This window comes from Calidris pugnax, unplaced genomic scaffold (assembly GCF_001431845.1).
Source record: "Calidris pugnax isolate Ruff unplaced genomic scaffold, ASM143184v1 scaffold52, whole genome shotgun sequence".
Lineage (NCBI taxonomy): Eukaryota > Metazoa > Chordata > Aves > Charadriiformes > Scolopacidae > Calidris > Calidris pugnax.
In genome coordinates this window covers 1,843,328-1,867,291 of record NW_015090811.1, presented here as the reverse complement: position 1 = coordinate 1,867,291, position 23,964 = coordinate 1,843,328, and the positions used below count along the sequence as shown (strand labels likewise).

General features: G+C 40.8%; 1 protein-coding gene across 1 annotated transcript; it reads right to left on the bottom strand.

The window, feature by feature from the left end:
* Positions 1-595: 595 nt before the first annotated feature.
* On the bottom strand, positions 596-10,846 carry SAMD7 (sterile alpha motif domain containing 7). Its single transcript, XM_014938807.1, has 9 exons — positions 10,827-10,846; positions 9,045-9,148; positions 8,132-8,258; positions 7,863-7,999; positions 6,660-6,738; positions 3,420-4,099; positions 2,390-2,511; positions 1,783-1,893; positions 596-868 (listed from the first exon to the last, which is right to left on the bottom strand). The coding sequence occupies exons 2-9, from the start codon at positions 9,145-9,147 to the stop codon at positions 596-598; spliced, it is 1,632 nt and encodes a 543-aa protein (XP_014794293.1). The 5' UTR covers position 9,148; positions 10,827-10,846.
* Positions 10,847-23,964: the final 13,118 nt, after the last annotated feature.

The following is a 23,964-nucleotide window of genomic DNA, read 5'->3' as shown; positions in this document are numbered from 1 at the left end:
CAGAATATTTAAAATTGCTGTTACACACGGCATTTTCATGTCGAGGGATTAATCCTTGTTTCTTGTCTATACCCTGTATACACTTTCCAGGCACTTAGAAAGACTTAGTTCTAGAATAGCAATGGAATTAACTCCAATTGCTGAGTCTAGGGTATATTTCTCTATATTCTGCAGGTAATTCCATACTCTCCCAATGAATCCTCTATAAATTTTGTTGAACAGAAGCAGAAGTCAGCTATGTGTGGAAGCTCTAACTTTTCCTTGTAGTTTCTCAGCAGGAACACAGTGTCAGACAGACAGCACTCTCTGAGTCTCTGACATATTTCAGTGATCACTGGACTTTAATGAAAAATTAAATTTACCTGTTACTTGAACTGGTATCCTTTTCAATGAATTGCACTTGAAAGTAATTGCACTAACATGTAGTTGCATTTTTTTAATGCTTTTCAGGTACCATACTTCCTCATGCTGCATCTGCAGCTTATTTCACTCAGCTCCAGCCATACAGAGGTTCCAGGCTGTAGCTACCTTCTCAAATGCTTTGTAAATACAGATTCCTGTACGACTTAAAATCATTTCATGTTCTGGACTCAGCTCAGGTTTTCTGAAAAGTGATCATCTGGAAGTCAGCCTGAGATCCAGCTGTGTCACATGGATTTTCCCTGCTTTCTGAAACGATCTGTTCCACTGCTTTGGAAGTTTCTGGGTCCTGAGAGCAGGGACTATCCAGCGTGTCGCCGCTGCTGTTGCAGTGAAGAGGGGAGGCTATGTCAGAGGGCTGATCTGAGGGCTTCCCTGGAGCAGGTGGCAGAGGCACGGAGAGAGGAAGGTTCATCATGTAGAACACATTGCCCAGACGTCGGGACACCTTTAAAGACAAAAAAGCACAATTGCAGCGATTGCTTCTTGAGATAGCATTAAAGCCATTAAACATCACTGTCATGTAGCAATGCCAGGGACATCCAGGAGATCCCAGCCATTCCCAAGGGTTAAGAATAGTTAGAAAAAGTGAAAAAAATCTCTTCCATTTTCCCTCTTTCCTAGTTTTCTAGGCCTGAGTTCTTGTGGAAGGAGCTTGGCAACACTCAGCTTGGGAAACAGCCCAGTGTGCTGGGCCTGACAGGCTGCTCTTGCTCTCTAGGTGCTGTAGCACCAATGGGACAGAGCCAGCCAGGAGCAGGGAAGGTGGTTTTAATGAGAGAAGTGAGAGAGAGCAAGGCATTAAAGAAGGGGAAAAAGAACCAGGCAACAACAGAAACACGGAGAGAGTTGATATTACTGGATGAAATTAAGAGCAGAAAACTTTAAACATAGAGGGACAGCCTGTCCATGAAACATGTAAGATTATATTCCCAGAAAGGCTGTAGAAACTTTTACTTGGTATGTTTTAAAAGCCAGGTTGGAGCTAAAGCAAGTATGTATCCAAGCAGTTCTTACCAGCTGGGAAGGGAAAAGAGGAGTGAAAGTGAGTTAATTTGTCAAACATGCCTTTTCCATTTCCAGCCTCAGCCTGGTCTCCAGTGCTGTTGTATCCTGACTCCACTTCAAGTGTCTCTCAAGCTGACACTCCTCACCTCCCCTTAGTGTCTCTCTGCATGCTTTTGTAACATGCAGAGGAGCAAAAGCAGACTGTGGTAGAGTAATTTCTTTTCTCCTAATATTATGATAGTTACCTAGATAGGATAGTATGATGTGGTTTAGTTTGGAAAAATGTCATCCTGTTCGCTTCTGACTCTTTCATGTTGCTGGGATTTGCCATTTTGGCACATTTACTGGTCATACCTGAGAGCGGATTTTTAATGCTGGTCCGAGTTTTAATCCCATTGTATCCAGGAGATGTTCCTCAGTTAGCAGTGGGAGGGTTTCTCCATCAATAGCGTGGTCTTTAAATATCTTATGAAATGATAAAACACATCACGGTGTGCAAAAACAAACTTCACTGGTTATTTTTTATGCTTAATCCCGAGGCATAGACAGTAAAAGGAGGAAATAATAATTTTAGTGTTTTATCTTCATATTTATCTCTTAACTGCAACATGAGGTCTCTTGTTTAGGTGTGTGGATATCAGCACATTTGCCTGTAACTTATCTACTTGTTCTTGGCAAGTGGGAACTCTGTAATGTTTCAATGTTAGTTCTTTTGGATTTTTTAGGGAGTGAGCAGCTTGCTACCACTGAAAGAATAGTGTTGATCTTATTAAGGCTTTACCAGGAATGTACAAGACTTCAACCTCTTTGCTTGCATTTCTAATGATATTTCATTTTTCAAATGGAGTGATGCCTATAAGAGCTCAGGGAGTAGTTAACCTCTAGCATGTACATTTGTTTGATTACCTTTAAATCTAGATGTTCCTAAAGAGCTGAGAATGTGTTGAATGTTTATAATCACCTGGGCATAATCTGAACAGCCTGGGAGGCTGATGATGAAGTTGTATACGTCATCAACAGTCCACTTGCGAATGTCTTCAATGGAAGACATGTCTTCTCCATTCAGGATCAGGCCATGGGCTCCTTTGAGGAGGAAACACAAATGTGATGTTTGTAGGACTTTGCTGGCAAATTAATAGGAAATGGCTGTTAACATGAGAAATTTTACAATTCTCCAGTACTTAATATACTAACAGCAGTGTGTAGTCACAGACAGAGGAGTCCTAGACACCAAAATCTTGAGATAATCAATAGTAGCTGATTCTGGAGTGTTTTCTTTTGGTGGCTTCTTTTGTTTACTGCTGGCACGGTACGTACCAGTCACTACACATACAAATCCTACTGCATGTTTTCTCTAGTTAGTATATTCCTTGTCCTGTTTGACACACACAGGGATTATGATCGGTATATTTTGTGCTGCTATGCTTTCCCCCAACCACCAGAAGGAGAGGAGAGGATGTAACACGTTGAACAGAATTGTGGAGAACCTGGAAGTGCTGCTAACTTGACAGTTTAGGGGTGACAAGTGTGTTGTCCCCAGGGACTGATAGAGGGACAGGATGACATCCTACAGTGGTACAGTGCATGGCACAGAGGCCTGAAACAGTTAGGAGGCTGCTTTGTGACTTCTTGCTGTTCAGTTGCATTGTCCCTCAAAGTAAAACACTGCCTGAAACACTTAGGAGGCTGCTTTGTGACTTCTTGCTGTGCAATTTTCATTGTCCCCCAAAGTAAAGCATTGCTACCTAAGATGCTGAAGCCTCCATTATACCAGCAAGCACCAGTTTGCAGGTAGGGAAACCACTCTTTACCTTTGCTGACTTGGATTTACCAAGTTATTACTATTTGCAGCCTATTAATTCTACCTTTAGTTGCCATGTCTCTATCAGACCAAAAATTTGCTTGAAACAGAGGGAAGAAATAAGAGAGCCAGTCAATAAAAATAAATAATATCAACATGCCACTAACTGTAATCTGGAAAGCTCACAAACCTGAAGGTAGCAATGGGTTGCTGGGTACTGGAAATCCGTATGGTAACGCTGAGAATGGGATTGCAGAAGGGTACATGTACTTGTCATCAAAAGCAGCACAGGAGCTATTCGATTCCTTCTCATTTGTGTTGCTGCAGCTGTTGGTTTCAGCAGAAATTTCGTGAGTAGCACAGTTTTTTCTCAAACCTTGTTCAAATTCTTTACAGTTTTTGGCAACTGCAGGTGGCTCGGTCTGGTTTTTGCTTTGTTCATGTTTGTTTGGTGGCTCCACCTCTGCTTCTTTCTTGTCTTCTTTCTCATCATCCGCTGCAGCTGAAGCAGGGTCCGTAGTTTTGTCATCGGCTTGGTTCTTCATGCCATTGGCACCACAGTCTGCAGTTTTGTGATTTCCAGCTCTTCTCCCTGGTCGACGTCCCCTCTCCCTCTGCAAAGTGCTGACTGGAGGGTATGGGCTGGTTGCCATGAGCATAGTGTTGCCATGAATTTCATCGAGGGTGGTTCGGTGAACATATAAGTCGTTGGGAAGATGGCCTTCAGGTAGTCTGTGCCTGCCACGGAAAGCCATGGGACTACCTGGCATCCCGTGGTAAAGGAAAGGTGCTTCCAGGCCCAGCAGCCCTTTTCGATGAGCCTTCTCCATTTCTTTTTGCTGAAAAATAGCGCTCATCTCCATTTCCATTCTAAGAGACACACAGAACAACAAGCAGTTAGGGCAGCTCAGGTCCTTCATCGCCTTTTTTGTTTCAGTAGCAGCTTAAAACTCAGATAACTGAATAGGCAAAACTACTGCTTTTTTCCTCGCTCTCCTATATTGCTATGTGTGAGACATCACAAACTGCAGATGGAATGGCAAACCTGGCTATATTTGATGCGCTGCCACATACATATGGTAAACTAAAAGGACAAGGGAATAAATCTTCCATGTCATACCTCTGGATAATATTTCAGACAAAAAAGTGTTATTTGTGCATTGATAATAGAGGGGTTTTTACAGTGATTATGCTCAGTTGGGATTTGGAAAATTGTCTCCAGGATCATAAGGGTCAAAGACTAAAGTAAATAAGTGATTTACATTGCCAATCAGAAAATTATAATATTTCAGACAAAAAAGTGTTATTTGTATATTGATAATCCAAGCTTTATTACAGTTCTTATGCTCAGTTGGGATTTAGGAAATTGTCTCCAGGATCATAAGGGACAAAGACTAAAGTAAATAAGTGATTCACATTGCCAATCAGAAAATAACACTGAGAAATGGGAAATGGCAGTGATATTGTAAATTATAAAGAACTAGAGTTATATTATCTATGGATATATTTATCCTGGTGGATAAAGCCAATGCTCCAGGGTCTGTGCCAGCTTCCTGTCCGTGGTAAGGAGGGTTTACCAGTGATATACGGAGAATAGAAGGAGTAGGATGTGTCTCCACTGTACCAACTTTTGCTGGCATCAGCTTTCCCTGGAGCTGAGCTTGTGAACAAACAGAAAGCTCCTGGAGCTCCACAGCTTCAGCTGGAGCTGATACCTGGGAGAAGTAGATTCTACCAGACACAAACCAGAAATGCTTGAGCCTCCTTTCCTTGCTTTGAGGAGCTTTCAAGTGGGACTTCCCGCATTCTTCTTTGGAAAAGGGCTTGTGAGGGCAGCCAGATCTTTAAAGTGCACTAAGATAGCTTTCTTAACATGGCAATGAGGGTAGCAGGTCAGAGAGAGGCTGACTTTAAGATTTCTCATCAATGTAAAAATGTCAGGAAAACAGTTTGTGCAAAAGGCGTCTATTCAGATGATTGTTGTGAGAAGGAATTAGTTGATCACTCCATAAGATTCAGGGCTTTTTCTCTGCCTTCTTTTCATCTTTGCTACAACCTCCGAGTTATGAATGTTGTGCTTTCAGAGATCCAATGCAAGTGTTACATCTCTGTACCACCTCCTTGTACATTTTGCCCAACTGTCATTACTCGCACACAGCTCTCGAGGTGGGGATAAACGGCAAAAAGCATTGCATTCCTGACTACTCCTCCAGATATGAGAGTCTGCTTCTCTGAGGACCAACAGACAGGGGATCACTGAGCTTTGGTATGAGGCAGAGACCCCTGGAGAACAAGGATTTGCACACAGGTGCTCAGCAGCACAAAACAGGAGCTACTGCAAGGGCAGGAGATGGTCTGCCAACATCTGATTTCTATAAAGGACAATAGGAACAAGTGTGGCTCTAAAGGTGATGTGCTACAGAAAGCACCATGAAGGTAGTAGAAATTGCCAGGATGGCAAAATACTGGGGTAAAAGGTTATCTCATGGATTTAGGCTGAACTCTTTTATGTTGGGATTTGGAGGGCTGGGGAAGAGCCTGAACAGGTAGAACAAGCTCTGATGTGGCTGAGGGTATACGTGATGGCCATCCTTCCTGCTGGCTATTTCATTGTTTTCCTCAGTGTATTTGCCATGTGGCAACAGCTATATGAAATGTGTTGTTGATGCACATTTTGTGCTTGGAGGAGTTCCACAATCAAGCTCTGCTGACTGAAGAGCTCCAAAACACTTCTGTCATCATTCTCTTGAGATGCCTGCTCCGAATTTATCTGTTCTTTGCTCCCTGTGTGAGGGATGCTGCCACTCAGTACCGTGCCAAAGCCCAGCACAGGAGTGGTTGAAGGTAGGGAGTTCCTCTGTGGAAATGGTGTGGCTGTGAAGGGAGGGCACTGGTGGTTCCTTAACCAGCTACTGATTACACTGAAACTGGTACAAATAATTATGAGACATTCCTGATATCCAAACTATTTGGTTAAACTAGGAAAGCTGTCCACCCTGGTAGGGTGGAGACGGAGCTAATCATCCCCAGGGCCCAGCCTTAGAGGCTTAAAATGCTGTGTGGGATAGCACACAGCTGTAAAGTTTGAATTTTGTTTCTGACTTTTTGTAATTTCAGGGTGTTTGGATCCAGAGTTCAAGGGCTGGGGCTGAAGTTTGTAGCTTGTTTGTTTTTTTAATCAAGCTGAGGCGGTTGTTTCTTTTTCTTATATCATTTCAAGGCTAAAAGCAGAATAGAGACAAGCAGAAAGTTCAGTAGCTTCAGACCTTCAGAGATAACAAAGGGCCTTCTGCTTCTCTGGGTTATTTGAAAAAGTATCTCAATCACTGTAAATAAAAACCCACAAAACATCTGTGACTCAATAATTTCCAGCTGCCTCTGCTGCCCTAATCCTGTTGTGTACCTCAGAGCAAAGCTTACTATTGATTACCTGGCAATATTTTGCTTTTGAACCAGTTCCTGTCTTCTGGCCACAGCTTCCATGGATTCTGGCTGCAGAAAGCTGTATCCTTAAAGGGAAGATAGAAAAAACATCTTGAAAATGCACTTGTTTCCTCAGGTGAATGCACAAACCCCAAAGCAATGCAGAGACACTTTAAAAAGCTTTTTAAGACTTGAACTATGTGCTTCCCCAGGAAACTGATGTGACTTCAAGTTAAATCCCATTTGTGTTCACTGGTTTGGGAACAAGTAGCAGGAACATGAAGTCCAGCACTGGGTGTTTGCAGGATCAGATCTGCAGTTAGGTAAACCTGCCGTTATCCATAAAGGAAAGAGACAGAAGGGTGGTTTATTTGGTGAATTGTGTCTTTGAAGTACATCTAGATGCTCAGAAAATAATAATCAACAGTTAAGCAAAGCAAACCTGCTCCTTCAAGGCTGTTTACAGCCTAGATGCCATGGAATTTTAAATTACATTTCTTTTTGAGGGGATCTCTTATTTAGGGGTGGGGGAAAAGCTGAAGCCAGAAATTTTTGTTTATAGGTCTATGTGGCCTCAAGAATTTATTCACTTATCTCAAAGAAGGAACCTTAAGATATGAACTCTTTGTATAAAGTGATTTGTAAATTTATGTAAATTTCTGTGCAGCTTGACATGCGTGCCCCAGTTGTGTTGCCACACTGTGATATTTAGCCTTCCCCTTAGAGCTGTGCCTTATAATTTCAAGCCTCTTTTAAAATTGCTTGTAGTTGTCCTACATGAGGAAAAATGGCATGTGATATTATGATTAAAGAATATGATCAGTAAAGCAGTGTTTTAAAACAGCCAATGCTCATACATGATCAAGAGTTAAATGTAGCAGCAAGTGTTGTTGATTGGACTCATTTGTTTAGCTACAGCCTTCTGTTTAGGTGTGAAAACGCTTGGAAAATACAAAAGGAAAAGGAGAGTACACAAACATGCAAATGATTTTGAAAATCAAGTGTGTTTAACAAAAGCTAAAATGGATGTGTTTCAAACTGGCACAGTTTAGAGTCTCTGCTGGGCAGACTGCTTCTTTTAGTGAGGCTGTTTTTCCAAAGAAAAACTGTTTATTGACACTACGGATAACCCAGTGAAATACTGGCAGGTGAAGTTTGCTTTCTCGATTACACGCTATCGCTTTTCAGGATGCAGACAAGGCTTCCTTACCTGGGCCTGGGTACACACGGTTGGACAATATGTTCTGCATGTTTGGGTGCTGCGGGACGGCGGGTCCCAGGTGGGACGCGATATGGATTTGTCTCGGGTCAGCTGATGCCATCATCTCAGCTGAAGGTAACAGATCTCTGAGAAGATATAAATACATTCAGACATGCAAAGGGCAATGTTTAGTTAAGAATAATCTAAGATCTTGATATACTCCGGTACACAGTTATTCTTTAACTGCAGTGTTACAATAGAGAAGTGGTGCACAATACCTGTCTACCAGTCGAGGCTCAAACTGGGAGGGAATCGCCTGCATTCGCTGCTGGCCCGCACTCATTAGCTGAGGGTTCACTGCCATCAGCTGATTTCTCATTAGCATCTCTTGCCGCTGCCGCAGTTCTGACACAAAGCATATACAGTTCTCTTGTCAGTGGAGGAAATTAGAAAGTGATTCTGTCTGCAGTATAACTTTACCAGAAAAAATGGCAGTGGAGGAAATTAGAAAGTGATTCTGTCTACAGTATAATTCTACCCCAAAAAATGTTTTTTTTTTCCTCAAGTGCCAGCATTTTAGTGTAAGTAAGTTAGCAAATCAAACTTTTTTTTTAATAGCAGCAACTAAAAAAGGTGTTTCCACTGCCACCTGCACTGCTTTGTTTGAATAATGTAAATTTATACAATCAAACTGCAGTAAAAATAAACAGGATGTGCACAGTCAAGTGTACAAAAGGACAATTTACAATTAACAGTAATTCATGTAACACTATGAAACAGAAGAGAATGTTTTCTCTGCTTGAGAGAGTTTGCATTTTTAATACAGTTTTATTTTTAGAGAAATCTTATTAGCTGGAACCTGCCTTGTCATGAGGCAGGTTCTAGAAAGCAGCTCTAGAAAGAAGAGCCTGCAGTGGTGAGTCAGAACCTCATAATGTCCAGCTATGGCTTTTGTTGCTGAGCTCCTGTGTGACCTGGACTCTTCTTCCAGATGCTTACTGTCTCTTGATGAAACTCTGAATGCCAAGAATCTTAACTTTTAACTACCTTAGGAGAAGCATTTCTCTGGTTACTCCTAAGATAAATTTCAAATACCTTTTAAAGACATTGAGCCTGTTGCTGGCTGTTTCTTGTATGTTGTATATTAGCAATCCTGTAAACAAATGTGCAGTTAGGTTTCTTCCTGCTTACCTCCTGCTGCCATGCCGCTTGCTAAGCGGTACAAGTGCTTTTCTTCTAGTGTTCCTTGTTCCCCCAGGATAGACATTTTTCTCATGTGATCTCGTGGAGTCATGCTGCAAAGAGACAGCAACTTTTCTCTTGTAAAGAAGGGAATCAGCAGGCCCAAAGAAAAGTATAAGACATTCAACAATATAAGAACCAGAGCAGGTTATACAGGTTAATTTCTAAGATAAGCAGGTAGGACTTCTGCCAGTCACAGCTGTAGCTTTCAGTGCTTGTGAGTTCATGCTCAGGAAGGCAGGTATCTTTGGTTTAACTTTGGAATTGCAATAGTTTGGAGCCCTGTCTACTGTAAATTAAGTGAAACAGATGGAAAGGAATGGTAGAAATAAGCTGTTCCAAATGACATCAGCCCCCCTAAGTGCCAAATGAAGTGAAATAGGTAAAAGAACATGCTTTGTAGTGATGTGATAAAAACAGTGATAAAACCAGCAAAGCTCAGGTTAATTACCCATATATATGTACAGGTAAATAAAGCCAGTTGAAAAGTAGAAGTCTAGACTAAAATCTAATAGCCATCACTGAAATGGATTGTGTGAGCATTTCTAAGTCTGTCCAAAGAGGAAGGTGACTACATTACAAATGATCCTGATACCAGGGGAATGAGTAACCACAGTGTGCCCTGCTCAGGATTGTTTGTGCAGATAGGTCATAAAGGAAATAAGTCCTGTAACCTACAGCCTGGATGTTAAAAAGCTATCATGTGTGGGATGCTTAAGTTGAGGGGTTGGCAGAGGGAGCAAGCCAGCTCTAAAGGCGGCAGGGGCATCTGTATATTCATTTCAAACTAAATTTGCACAGCAAATGATTGATTTTTATTTTTTTTTAAAGTAAGTTGAAATTAAGGAGTTGAATTTTCTTCTCCGTTCACCTCAAAATGAGTTTTCCAAAAGCAGACAAGTTAGTCATTTCAGCCATTCAGTCTGAGAGCAGAGACTATACTTGGACCACACCGCTGGTGTTCCCTCAAAATAAAAATTCTTTACATCTGTAAATGTTGTAAATGCTAGATTCTGTGTTGGCCAAGAGCCAGGTCTCCCTGGAAGCAGACAAACCCCGAACCCCGTCAAAGCCAAGAACACCACCATGTCCTTTGTTCTTCACATATGTATCTGAGCATGTGCTGCTGGCCATGTTTCCATTTGCCTCCCTTTTTTTTTTTTTTTTTTTTTTAGGATACTTTAGACTTAAAGCGATTTAGGGTGCTGGGTGCTTCATGAAGAGCATTTGAGCTGCCAAAGTGCTTCTGAGCTGCTAAAGCATTTTAAAGCTCAGTACTAAAGCGATTTAGTGCTGAACTAAACTTTACAGCAGCTCAAAAAATAGATGGCAACTGAGATGATGGTATTTGCCATACCATATTGGTCCAGTTGAGCCATTTAGGTGGTTCTCTCTCATGGATGAGTGGCTGAATATGAAACATTCTTGAAAACAAAGCTGAATTTTAAACTTTGTGCTAACCTCTCTACAGCCTGGCCTTTGGCTGGTGCACCTGACTAGAGAATATGAAGGTGCAAAGCAACCAGCAGAGGTCCAGATAGACATAATGGGAAAAAAAAGGGGAAGTTTTAACCTTTTTATTCTAGTAAATCAGAAAAAAAATATTTAAAAGCTAGTATTAATGCTAACAAACTTTTGGCTGTCAGATGACTGCCAAGCTGCACTATTTTTGCTTTTCAGGAAATATTAGAATGCTTCAATCCCCTTTTTTAATCACAGTTGTGAATGCATTTTATTTTGGGGAAGCTGTCCCTGTGTGGGAAAAAGGCATACAACTAAAAAGACACTTTTCTTTATCAGACCTACCTAGTACTTCTACACTTTTACTGCTGTAGTAACACCCCTCACTCAACTCCCCCCTAAAATCACACCTCTGACTAAAATTGATACAACTTCAAAGTGTAGAATGATGGAAAACCTACTGAGAAAAGACCCATCTATTCTGACCCAAATCCACCACTTCCACATGGGATCCCCTGCGTCCTGCCTGTTCTAACAGACATCTACCAACATCCAAGCAGCAGTAACTGTGGTCAGAAACCAGTAGCACCAGTATCCCTGTGTTGTCTTCTGTATAGTCTCTGCAGTTGCCAAAACAAGCCTGGATTTTGTGTTGGATGTGAAGTATGGTATACTCCCTGTTGACAGGTAGTCTCTCGTTGTTTCTCACCTGTTCTAACAGACATCTACCAACATCCAAGCAGCAGTAACTGTGGTCAGAAACCAGTAGCACCAGTATCCCTGTGTTGTCTTCTGTATAGTCTCTGCAGTTGCCAAAACAAGCCTGGATTTTGTGTTGGATGTGAAGTATGTTATACTCTCTGTTGACAGGTAGTCTCTCATGTAGCCTCTTCTCAGAGCTGAAGCAGAAGCTATTTAAGACTGTTCTTTAAATCTCCTTTTTTTAAAAGTGAGGTTTTCTTTTAAATGCTGGCATTTTCACTGAATGTAGGGTCCAGCAGCATCCATAGTGGAGTGGTTCTCTATTAATAGATTATTATCCACTACATAACCAAGACTTACAGAGCATCACTTTGGGTAACATTCCTTGGTTCAGGTGATGTGCATCACATAAGCAACTTATCCTTGCAAGGGTAGACTAGGTGGTCTGTTGGTTTGACGTGGAAAAGATATAGTATTTTAAAAAGTCATGGAATAATACGACTTGAAAGTTCATTGATATCTTCTTCCTCTAAGGCGGTAGCTTAGTGCTTCCATTGACCCAGTTTTTGGCTCATCATGAGCCAAGGGGAGGGTTTGACTCCTTAAGGAGGTTTTCACTGGAGTTGCTCCATGAAGTCATTCTGGTTTGTTTTTTTTTTTAAATTGGTGTGCCAGTCAATCCTATCCAACATAGCTTGGATTTCTTCTCAATATATGGAAATAACTTTGGTAAAAAATTTTGTTCATTATTTCCACCAAAATTCTAATCTATTTTCCCGAGCTGAATATTAGAATATCAGCATGGTGTAAACTTTACTTAAAGGACACATTTTGTATGTAAATGTCATCCGCATTAAATTGCTTGTTTATTTCCCTGAATTTCCTGTTAATTGATCAGGCGGGATAAATAGTTAGCTTAATAACCCAATGTAAAGACTTGTATGTAACCCTGTGTCAGCAGGAGATACTGAACTTGACTAATCTTTGTTATTCCATTTGGAAAAACACCGTGTTTGGTTACTTAGCTGGGGTTCTGGTTGCAGGTCAAATTTAGAATACTTAAGGATCATACTATTTCCATAAAAAATTAGCATGTTAGAAACCAACATCAGCAAAAAACGATCTCTGAGGGAACAGGGAAAGTATATTTCTGATACATATATTAGCTGGGATTGGAGAGTACCTCAAAATCTTGCATCAGGGTTGATATAAATTCATACACACCAGCTGTCCAGTGTTACATTCATATATGGCTCTTCTCTGATCCTATTGCACAAATCCTGGCTGTACAGCACATTACAGGGATGAAGACAAGTTAATCTCTACCTTTAGAGTCTTACCCTTAGCAAACCCTTCTTGGCAGCAGGCAGAACCACTCACCCAGTACTAATTCTGTCTCAATTTATTAGATGAGAAGTGGCAAGACACGAACTTCATGAACCAGAAGCATTTGCAAATCTAATCGTGCTCTGTGCAATTTCAAAATGTCTATAGCAGTCTGTGTATCTGTAATATTAATTGCATTGGCAAAATATAGTCTTATGTATAACATAGACTTGTTAGAAGACTTTTTTTTAGGTAATTGCATTAAGATTTCAGTAACTAATACTGCTTTTATTTACATCAAACACATGGAATTAGCATTTTTTAAAAGCAATGTTTAGTATACTTTTGCAGTGGCTCCACAGACAGTTTGGAAGAATCTGAGTATTGTTTAAAATGGTCAGGTCAATCCGTGTCAGAGAAATCAGTTGAACATACAATATAAATATGTGTCTATGAGTGAAATATATGAATTCACTCATATGTAGTCTTATTTCCATTGGCTCCCATTTTAGGAAAAGCTTTCCTGATGACTAGAGAAATCAGATGCTGTTTTAAAAAATAGATAAATATTCCAATATTATTAATACTCTAACGTTATTAACTATAGTATCAAGGGTTCTTGCCCTAAATCGATGCTAGGGGTCATAAAGCTAGAGATTGTACTTATTCAAGAACCCACAGTCAGCAAACTAAATCAGTTTTGGAAAGCAAGAAGGCAATTCTACCAACTTTATGTCATTCAGGAGCATGAAATATGTCATCTTAATTGGGGTAAGGTACCATTGGAGAGACTGTAGGGCAAAATTCTAATCCTAGATACGTGGGCACAGACTGCTCAGAGACTGAGATTAGAGTGTAATCCTAAAACTGGATTGAGAACGATACATTCCCTAAAGAAAGGAAAATAACTATATTTATACTGCGAGTGCCAGCCAGCAGAGCTTGCATTGCATGCCTTTATTAAAGAAAGGAAAATAACTATATTTATACTGTGCATTGCTTGCCTTTACGCTGAAATGAAGACACGGATGTTTCACCATTTTGGAGCTGGCTAATTGGTAAGAGTGCAAGCAGCAAGTCACTCTTTGTTTTCAAACACACTGGTCTCAGGAAGAAATCAAGGCTCAGTGTTGGCAAACTCAGTCCTCCAGGAACTGTTAGGTTCGTAATGGAAGTGTGTAATGGAAGCACTGGAATGGCTGGGGGCAAGGGGAAACTGTTACTGTGTGCCACAGCTTAGTGCACTGGCTGAAACCAAAGGTGGAGATGCACCACGCTGAGCACAAACACCCACCAAAGAGCCCTCAAAGCCTACGAGGTGAGACAGACAGATGGTGGGGGGAAAAGAAGCCTCCCTGCCATTCGATACACACCGGAGACACAGGGATATGGGCCAGCAAGCAGCTGAGGTGGGAATTGTGCTTAGTGCATCTCCCTCTCCACTCCGTGCTGGTTTCTGCAGAACCACAGTGCTGACATTATTCATTTGTGTTTTTGGCAGCTGGGATCTCACTGAGTGCTTTAACTATGCCTTTTAAGTAAAATAACTAAGCAAGAACTAACAAAAATAGTGGTTCTGGCAGAGAAAGCGTGTGCGTGCACGTGTATGTGTGTAACATTGCACACCCAGCCTGGATCCTGATAAACTGGTACATGGAGAAGCTGTTTACAAGGGATGAGTCTCTCTGTTACATCGGTTGTACACAGAGGGCTAAAAGCATGATGTAATTTGTTTTCCTTGTGGATTTATTTCATAATTGGGGGTGACACTTGAAACATTATCCTCTTGTCTTTGATTCTTTTAGAAGCCTAAAGATTGCAAAATGTGGCATAAGTGGGATCAGTTAAAGGGAAACTAGACTCAGTAATTTTTACTTTTTAATTATTTCTCCTTTTAAAGCATAAAAAGAAGTTTTTTCTTTTTTTATTTTTAAATACTAGAAGTGTTAAAGCATAAAAAGAAGTTTTTTCTTTTTTTTTTATTTTTAAATACTGGAAATGGATGATGTAATTTGTTTTCCTTGTGGATTTATTTCATAATTGGGGGTGACACTTGAAACATTATCCTCTTGTCTTTGATTCTTTTAGAAGCCTAAAGATTGCAAAATGTGGCATAAGTGGGATCAGTTAAAGGGAAACTAGACTCGGTAATTTTTACTTTTTAATTATTTCTCCTTTTAAAGCATAAAAAGAAGTTTTTTCTTTTTTTATTTTTAAATACTAGAAGTGTAAGGCTTGGGATGGAAAGCTTTCTGAGGATTGTAGAGCAGGGCTGCTATTTCCAAATGAAATGCTGTTAAATTTTAGTGGGATTTGTGTCTCACTTTAACATGAAATCCTAGTGCAAATGACAACACTTCCAGTGCCAAAAGAAACCAGGTACTGGAAAGAGGAATGAGTTTTAGGAAGGCTATTTAAAACTATTTTTGTTTAACAAGTCTTTAACTTCACTGGCTAACTAAGAGTTTGAATCTAGAAAACTTGAACTGAATCCTCGATACCTTCCGTCTTCAGTTAGGATATTAAATATTGCAGCAGTATCCATCTGACTTCCCAAAATCCTCAAGAAAACTGCATTTGATGTGTTTTATACCACTATGGTAAAACAAGATGGTGCAGGTTTTTATCATTAATCATTTCAGGTTACCTACCTTTATTACAAAACAAAAGACAGCACACACTCGTCTGAAAAAATACTTATAGGTATGTTAAAATATATTTGTCACAGATGTCAGATGCTAAACCCACTGTTATTTTCCAAACTCATATATGAAGTCGCAGGTTTTAATACAAACTTTTTCCCATTGGGAGATTAACATGTGAAATTGCACACCTGATCCTGTGAACAGACTCTGGAATTGGCATCTTAAAAAGACTGAACATTTTTAGCTCCAATATGAAGGGTCAGACCATGATGAAATGACTCGAGTCAGAATTGCCTCTCTCACTCTTTGCGCATCTCTGGGGCACCAGGGAGATACAGAAATTCACATATTCTCTAACTGAGGAACTGGAGATTTTAGCTCCAAAGGCAGTATAATAGTGCCCAAGCCTTTCTCAGTCTGCAGTTAATTGCACCCGCATATTCAGATAATAACAGGATGTAAGGAACCCTCATCATATTATGATATTTTTTCTACAAAATATATCACACCGCATACATGGGTATTCCACAGAACTGCTGGTGCTGGGGTTTGTTATGGTGGCTACACACACCAGCAAAGTTTTAATTAGGTAAATCTCATGTAGGTACATCAGAGTAAACCAGCCAAATATGTCTGTGTGATGATAGCCTTGATTAATTCTGATCACACACTGATTTAGAAAATCTATTGCTCCAGGAAGCGTCTGTAAAATACTAAGGTTTTTCTATTGTACTTAAAGATAAATTCACACAGAGATTAAGCTATATGTATTGGCAACCGGTTAGCTTTAAAGAATATTTTGTTGTGGTTAGACAAGACAATGAAACATTTATGCATGTACATTAAGCAACTCAATCTGCATCCAAAGTTTTCTAGAAAAACACTGAGTATACAATGTCAAGCCTTCCCAAAGTAAAATCCTCCATTTGTGAAATAGATCTTTAAATTTTTCCAAAATGATTAAGTTTATGTCATAAAAATACTGCGTTTCCACCTGAATATGCAGGATTATTTACCCATAAGAATACATATAGCAGATTGCTAGAAATCAAAACATAGTTAGCCACATACTTTGCTTTTTCTGTATCATCCCCACCAATTCCTAACTTCACCCTCTGCAGTAAGGGCTGCTCTTAGAGAAAAACACCAGAAGCAGCCTGGTTTGATCTGCCCCATTTCCATCCTGAGATAAGTCTTTCCCATCAAAATCTGAAAAATCGTACACCTCTTGGTATTGCTTAGCAGATGTTGCATCACCACTTACATTAAAAAATAACACTTTTTATTCCGTGTATACTTACATCTATTGTGAAGGCCTTAGTTTTGGGTAAGATGAAGATACCATGAACGTCCAAGAGTGTGTGCCTTCACTCTAAGTCTTCCTTTCAAGCTGCCTCAGTAATGTGATTGGCAGCTTTTAAAACACATCAAGATTAACATGTCAAAAACTGCCTTAACTAACGCTGACTTTACTTTAAATACAAATTGAACTATCTTGATTAGCCCTCATCCCTGCTTCTAAGCCCTACCCACTCTGACATCACAAGCCCTTCTCCAATACCATCCCTTAACCGGGCTGTAAAAACATAATTACAAGAAGAGCACTGCACTGATCTGATAAACCTATTTCACATTTAACCTGCTAAGCTGTTGTTAGCTTTTAAGATACTTGATGCATTCACTTAAAATCTTCCCGTTCCAACAAGAAATAGGAGAGAAGGCTGACAATTGCCTAGTTCTTGTGCATCATGTTACCTGTTTATGCTGATTTTTAGAGAGGCCGTACTTGTAACCGTTGGCAGGCAGTTATCCCAGAACCGTGTTATCCCAGAGCTGTGTATCCGATTGGATTGGGGGGAACTAGAGGATGGAAATCCTGTTAAGCATATTGTGAGGCTAACAGAGGGATCAGATGGTTATACTGCTCAAGCCGGCAATTTACTCTTTAATTCTCACTGTCAGTGAGTTAGCTCTCACAACGAATGCCTGGTACATGGGCAGATTTTAAAATATCAGGGAGTGGTTATTTTCTTCTACTATCCATGTCAGCTGATGGGACGTCAGGGTTGATGTTTGTTCATCCCTCATTCACCTGCTGGAAGTTCAAGTGCGCGCTGCAACAACAAAAAACTGTCCCTCGTCCTCTCTCAAATGTTAACACAGTGCCTAAATCTGGCCAAAATGGTCCCATTCCTATTGAAAATCCCTCTCAGGGAAGTGTTATCATTAGCAAGGGGATGTAATCGTGGTACAGTTCAGCACATCCTTGCAGAAAACAAACTATTTTTTTATAACATAACACAAAATACATATGTAGCATCTAATGTGGGATTATTTTTTAATTTTTTCTAAAGTGACTGTGACTCCCTGAATGTTTGTTGCAAATGCTGTCGTGGCTATTTTGTTGCTGTCTGGACCTTCTTTCTAAAGAAGAAAATCTCACCCAGCACCATTGTTTAAAATGGTTTTAAAAATAATTTTAGGCCTGCCTTTAAAAAAAATATTAATAATTAGGGACCAACTAAAATAACCTGAGAATAATTTTCATGTGGTTGTCCAAATCTTTGCATGTGCAGAAAGACGAGGGTTCAAAGGAGCATTCCAGGCTTAAAGATAATTTTCAGTTTGTGTTCAGTCCACTCGATCTGTAACTGCCTACAGAAGCCTGTGACTTGAAATGTAATGAGTAATAGCCATGAAAAAAATTTTTCTGGGTGAGGCTGGGGCAAATACTTTGCAAAATATGGGGTTTCCCGAATAAATAAAAAGCAAAGTGTTGCATCCGCATCCATTTTTCACCAGCTGTTTGAGTCCATGTGAATCACGTTGCAGGAAACCCACAAAAAGCTTAATACCAGGAAAAATTACTTCCTGAGGTAGAAACAAAACCAGCAACATAATATGGATATATATTTATTTTTTCCTGTTTTCCCTAATGAGGGAAGTTTGGAGAGAGAGAGAGCACCCCTGGCATCCAGCCTTTGATTTCTGGCACAGAGGCAGGATTGCTGTGTGCTGTAGTGCAGTGTGACAGCCAGAATTCATAAAGATGCTTTAATGGTCCCTCTCTGGAGAAGGTCTAGTTGTTCTTGACTGGATTTCACAGGCATCAGGCAGGGTTTTATTTCTGAATCATGCAGTGGTACCTGAAAGGAGGTTGTAAAGAGGTGGAGGTGAGTCTCTTCTCAAGTAACAAGCAATAGGACAAGAGGAAATGGCCTCAAGTTGCACCAGGGGAGGTTTAGGGTGGATATTAGGAAAAATTTCTTCACCGAAAGGGTCATCAAGCATTGGAACAGGCTGCCCAGGGAAGTGGTGGAGGTATTTAAAAGGTGGGCAGATGTGGTGCTGAGGGACATGGCTTAGTGGTGGATTTGTCAGTGTTAGGTTGATGGTTGGACTCAATGATCTGAAAGGTCCTTTCCAACCTAGACAATTCTGTGATTCTATGGTCTATGTGTCTCTCAGCAGTCCTGTTTCTGCTGGTTGGCTTCACCAAGAGGAAAAATGGCAAAGCAGCAGAGGGGGGAGAGACAGGGACACAGGAGATGAGTTATGAATAAAACAAAGTAATGTAAAGTATCTCGAATTGATCCAGGCCTTGGTCTGTCAATTATTGTCACAGCTAAGATGGTTTAGGACAGTGCAGTCCCACATTATCTCCTTTCACAGAGGAATCTGAGAGTAGGGAAACACCAAAAGGGATAACCACAGCCTGACACAGAGGAATCTGAGAGTAGGGAAACACCAACACTCAGATTCCTCTGTGCAAAGGGGATAACCACAGCCTGATTCCAACCTAGACAATTCTGTGATTCTATGGTCTATGTGTCTCTCAGCAGTCCTGTTTCTGCTGGTTGGCTTCACCAAGAGGAAAAATGGCAAAGCAGCAGAGGGGGGAGAGACAGGGACACAGGAGATGAGTTATGAATAAAACAAAGTAATGTAAAGTATCTCGAATTGATCCAGGCCTTGGTCTGTCAATTATTGTCACAGCTAAGATGGTTTAGGACAGTGCAGTCCCACATTATCTCCTTTCACAGTGCGCGCTGCAACAACAGAAACACCAACACTCAGATTCCTCTGTGCAAAGGGGATAACCACAGCCTGATGGCTCTTGCCCTGTACCAGGTGTTTGTAGCCTGAGCCACTGACACCAGATATATCCCTGTCTGAAAGATGGAGCTGGAGTCACACCACCTTCTGTACACTCCTACCCAGACTTATTGCCTGGGGTTACTTACCTCTACGACAACCAGTGCAGAAATCTCAAAACTGGAATTTACCCATCCGGTATAGGATGCCTCAAGAGAACATCATCACTTCTCCATAGACCACAAGGAGTTGGAAGAGCGCTACCAAAAACCCAACAGATTTTGGCAGTTTCTGTACTGTTCTAAAGCTCAATTAACAACACAGAGGCTCTTTCTCTCAATTAATTTCAAAAGAAATGTCAACTACTGTCACATCTGTCTCAACGCCTGAAGAACCAGAACAGGTTATCAGTGTGGAATCAGCTCCGTGCACTAAGGCAGATAAAGTCTTACCGTTGTCACTAGACATTTTGTCTGCACTGATTGGGGTCAGAACTTTCTTTGCTCTCTTTTGACAGAATCAGTGACAGACGTGGCTCAGCTGATGGGATTTATGGTCTTCAAAAATGGAAGGCAAAAAAAATGTATTAGACAATTTTATTACCGGTTCAAGATCTAGATTGTTTACCAAAATGCAATGCTGGAATGGATTTGTGTAAGTAGAGAACCTGCTCAACTACAGTCTAAGCAGGTTTTAATCCACTGTTTCTAAACACTTTCTGTCATAAGTGAGGAATCTGTGAAAGAATGATAATCCTTATTTCTTCTCCTGATAAAGTTCACTGAAGCAAGATATACTTCAATGGAGACTTATTTCTGTATAATGAAATGAACTGGGTTGATGCAGAACTTGGCAAAAGGCTTCTTTATCACAAATCATCCTCTCTTTTTCCAAAATGAAATCTGTGTTCAGACATATCACATTCTTTAGCTAAACCTCACTTCCTTCCATGTTTCCCCCAAAAGGTTTAAACTAGAAGAGTAGAGTGCCCACACCTGGCAGCATAGGGAAGGAATGGAGTGGTCTGATGGATGGTTAGGAAGTCTGGGAGCGGTGGGCTGCAAATCCAAAGAATGAGCTGTGTCCTAGAATCAGAGAATTATAGAATGGTTAGAGTTGGAAGGGACCTTAAAGATCATGGAGTTCCAACCTTGTCCTATTGCCTGTGACTTTGGAGAAGAGACCGAGCCCCACCTCTCTACATGTTTTCATATTTGCTTGTCTGGAGATTTTTTTCATCAGCCTGTGTATGGATTTAAGGTATTTTTTGGATGTGGAAAGGCAAATTACAACTACATTGGTATCTTATTCAAAAAGAAAACTGTTGAATAAATATTCTTTTTTGAACTAACTGTTGAAATAACAGCTAGAAATACAGGGGCTCAGATGTTGTCATTTGGGATAAGCCTAAAAATGCTTTACAACCAGCTCAGGTAGCAACATAAACTTGCCCTCTCTGGCAACACAGATTCAGGCTGAAGTTCCACAGAAAGCAATGGGGAGTTTTGCTGAACTATCCAGACCCATTGTACCAGATGGTACCGTATGGAAGTAACACTGATCCTTTGACTCTGTTGATTTCTAATTAGTTTTCTAGTAATTAATATAGTTTGCAGGCCTTGCATGAACTCTGCAGATTACCCATTCATGTGAATGATTAACTGAAAGGGGATTAATCCTGGCATAAGTTCAACCAAAAAGAATTTTCCAGCCTGAAAATCTTCTCCATCAGACCAGTGTATGGTAATAGAGAATGAAACATTAGGTTTTTATTTGTGTAGTTCCATTTAAAAAAGATTAACTCAATACCAGGGTGTTAAAAATACCTGAATTGTAGATATAAATACGGATTTGTTGCGATAGATCTTTTAGTCACACTTTTTATGGAAATCAAAAGGCATGTTCAATACTAACTCAATACCAGGGTGTTAAAAATACCTGCATATAAATACAGATTTGTTGCAATAGATCTTTTAGTCACACTTTTAATGGAAATCAAAAGGCATGTTCAATATGAGATAGTAGTTGGAAAAATGTATTTATAATTGCTATTATTTTATAGTAGGTAAGGTAAATTCTGGTTGTGATAAAAGGATATGTTTTAGAATTCTATGTTTAGCAGCTCATGTTGGTATATGCAAGGTTGAAATTTTTATAGCTGTACTAAGTCAGTGGCAACAGGGGCTGTCACACATCTCTGCCCACAACCAGTTCATCCAGCACGTGCGCTTGAAAGATTGTCCTGCCAAGTGTGCGACCCCTTCAGGTCAGGCAGAGCCCACCTTTGCATGTTGGCACCAGAGCTTCATAACTTCATTTTTTGTTCTGTTTTAAAGTGTGAATGTACAGGGAAATGTCAAAAGCTTCCACAGTCTTTCCACCCATAAAAAGTCTCACTGAGCTTTGGGGACTGTTCAGGGTTACTCAGAGGTGTTTGCGTTTCTGAGCCCCAGGTTTTAGCTGGTTTCTTATGTTCTCAGAGCATCTTCAACCCCTCCTGTGATCAGTCTGTGGTTGTAAATAAATACAGAATAAGGGGTTGGATTTAGTTTTCATAAACCGGTGAGATGTATTTCTAACAGCTGCCTCAGGAACTACTGTAGGCTGATGTTTTATTAAAATCACAATGTTGGATGTTTATTTTGTGGGAAATGATGGGGATACTCGGATACCTTGGACCAAATTGAGTCCTCAGGCATGTACACTGGTGTCAGTGCAGGGAAGTCTGGAATGAGTTCGATCCAAAGTATTGTTAGTGTTGCACAATATTTCTGAGAGTATAAGAATATAAGGAAGAAGTATTTATCCAGATGGCAGCACTCTGCCCCGCTCTACCTGGAAACTCAAGCAATATTTCCTACCCCAAGTTCTGCAGAGCATTTCCCAAAATCATTAAATTCTATCTAAATATTGGGCCAAGTGTCTCCCTGGTATAACTGCAGTGATTGTGCAACAGCAAGGATGGGTTTAGTCCAGCATGTTTAGATTCTCTACTATTTTAACTAGATGCTTGGGGTTTTGTTTTCCTTTCTTGGGTAATAAGGGCCATCCAAAACAGACGTGCTACTTTGCTTGGGTTTCCTTGAAAGAGACACTGCTAAAGGGAGAGGAAATCCCCAAAATGATACTCGGTGATTAAGTACATAGAATATAGGATTTCGGTGTTTACAAATCCTTTTTTTCAAATGAACTTGTGGCACTAATCCTCTAATGGCATTATTTCTTTGGAATATATGCCGGATTAAGGAGTCACAATGAGGCAAAGTACAAAAATCCACATTAATCTCTCACCAGTGGATGCTGTGTGGGATGCAACTTTAACTATTTTGTTCCAAAATTGGTTCTGTTCCTAACCTTGCCCCAGGTCTCCACAGAGGGAAGAGTGGATATAAACAAGTGTGACACTGAGCGCTCGGCAGATGGTCACAAACCATTTAACTGGATAAAAAGGGGAAGGCGTTTATTATTTTTAAACTCCAAAAGCTAAGCCTGCCCTGTGCTGCCCATGACGTACTGCAAGAAGCAGGGCAAGAAGACTGCAAGGGCAGGAGCAGGACACATGTCCAGAAGGGTGCCGTGGAGGTGACACTGACCAACACAGCAAGGGCCAGTCTAGCAGCTCATGGGGACATGGCTGGGCCTGGCTGTCGTGATATATCATGTGTTGACAGCAGAGCCTGGGCTTACTGCAAAATAAAGCTCCTGTTTTCAGCCCGTGCAGCCTCCTCACTCTAGTTATCCTGTTTTGGGGATAACCCTGCTGTCCCCTCGTCCCTCATAGCTGCTATGAAAAAAAGGTAAAGATTTGCTTCCTGGGAAGAGGCAATTAGGTCACCGCGAAACAACATTTCCCTTCTCACGGGGTTCCAGGGATGCTGTGGTGGTGCCGTGAGGTATTTTCACTATCATTCAGCAGCCTGAAGTGGTGCAAGATTTTCTGAATGGGCAACACATCACCTAACACGCTGATGTCAGAGGATTCGAATTAGCCCAGCGTAACCACTGTAATTGGCGCTTAACGTGCTTAAGGATTTCCCTGGTTCCAGGGAGCGGAGATTATCAGATATTCCCATTCCACGTTCTCATTGAACTGCAGCAGGCAGTGAGTCTTTGGGCCAGCAGAGCCTGGCACATGTGCACAAACCTGGGTTGCTTTGTCTCCAATTCATCCCCAGCCATCATGTTAAGCACAAGTAAAGTGGAAAAGAGTTGTCAAATTCAATGAGTTCCTTACCAACAGAAATGCTTGGGATTTTTGATAGTCTGCATAGCTGAGATGCCTGAACGCATGCAGTGAACTAACACGTAGGGAAGTGGTCCTTAGGTCTGTAGTGAGATGCTAGTTTCAGAAATTGGGGTAGGACAGTGTCAGAAAACCCTTAAACCAATTTGGAGACCCCTTCTGTTTGGGACTAGAAATGTGCCCTCCATTCCTGCAGGGAGAGACGGTTCATCACAGTGTTTTTGTGCGTTTTTTCCTGCTGAAATGTTTCCTAGCACGGTACCTTACGTGGGGAGGAGGATTTTCCTGATGTTCACTTTACATTTTTCTTCTTTCAATTTCCTCCCGTTGGCTCCTAGCAGTGCCCTGTGTCTGATTCCACCCCATCTGAATCATTTGTACCTTGACAGACTGAGTC

What these genes read in the sequence shown, in the direction of transcription:
- SAMD7 (XM_014938807.1), bottom strand. Translation starts at nt 9,147, where the DNA reads ATGACTCCACGAGATCACATGAGAAAAATGTCTATCCTGGGGGAACAA. An exon ending in GAGCCTCGACTGGTAGACAG is followed by an intron (nt 8,000 to 8,131) that starts GTATTGTGCACC and finishes ATATCTTCTCAG; the next exon opens with AGATCTGTTACCTTCAGCTG. An exon ending in CATTAAAAATCCGCTCTCAG is followed by an intron (nt 869 to 1,782) that starts GTATGACCAGTA and finishes TTGTCTTTAAAG; the next exon opens with GTGTCCCGACGTCTGGGCAA.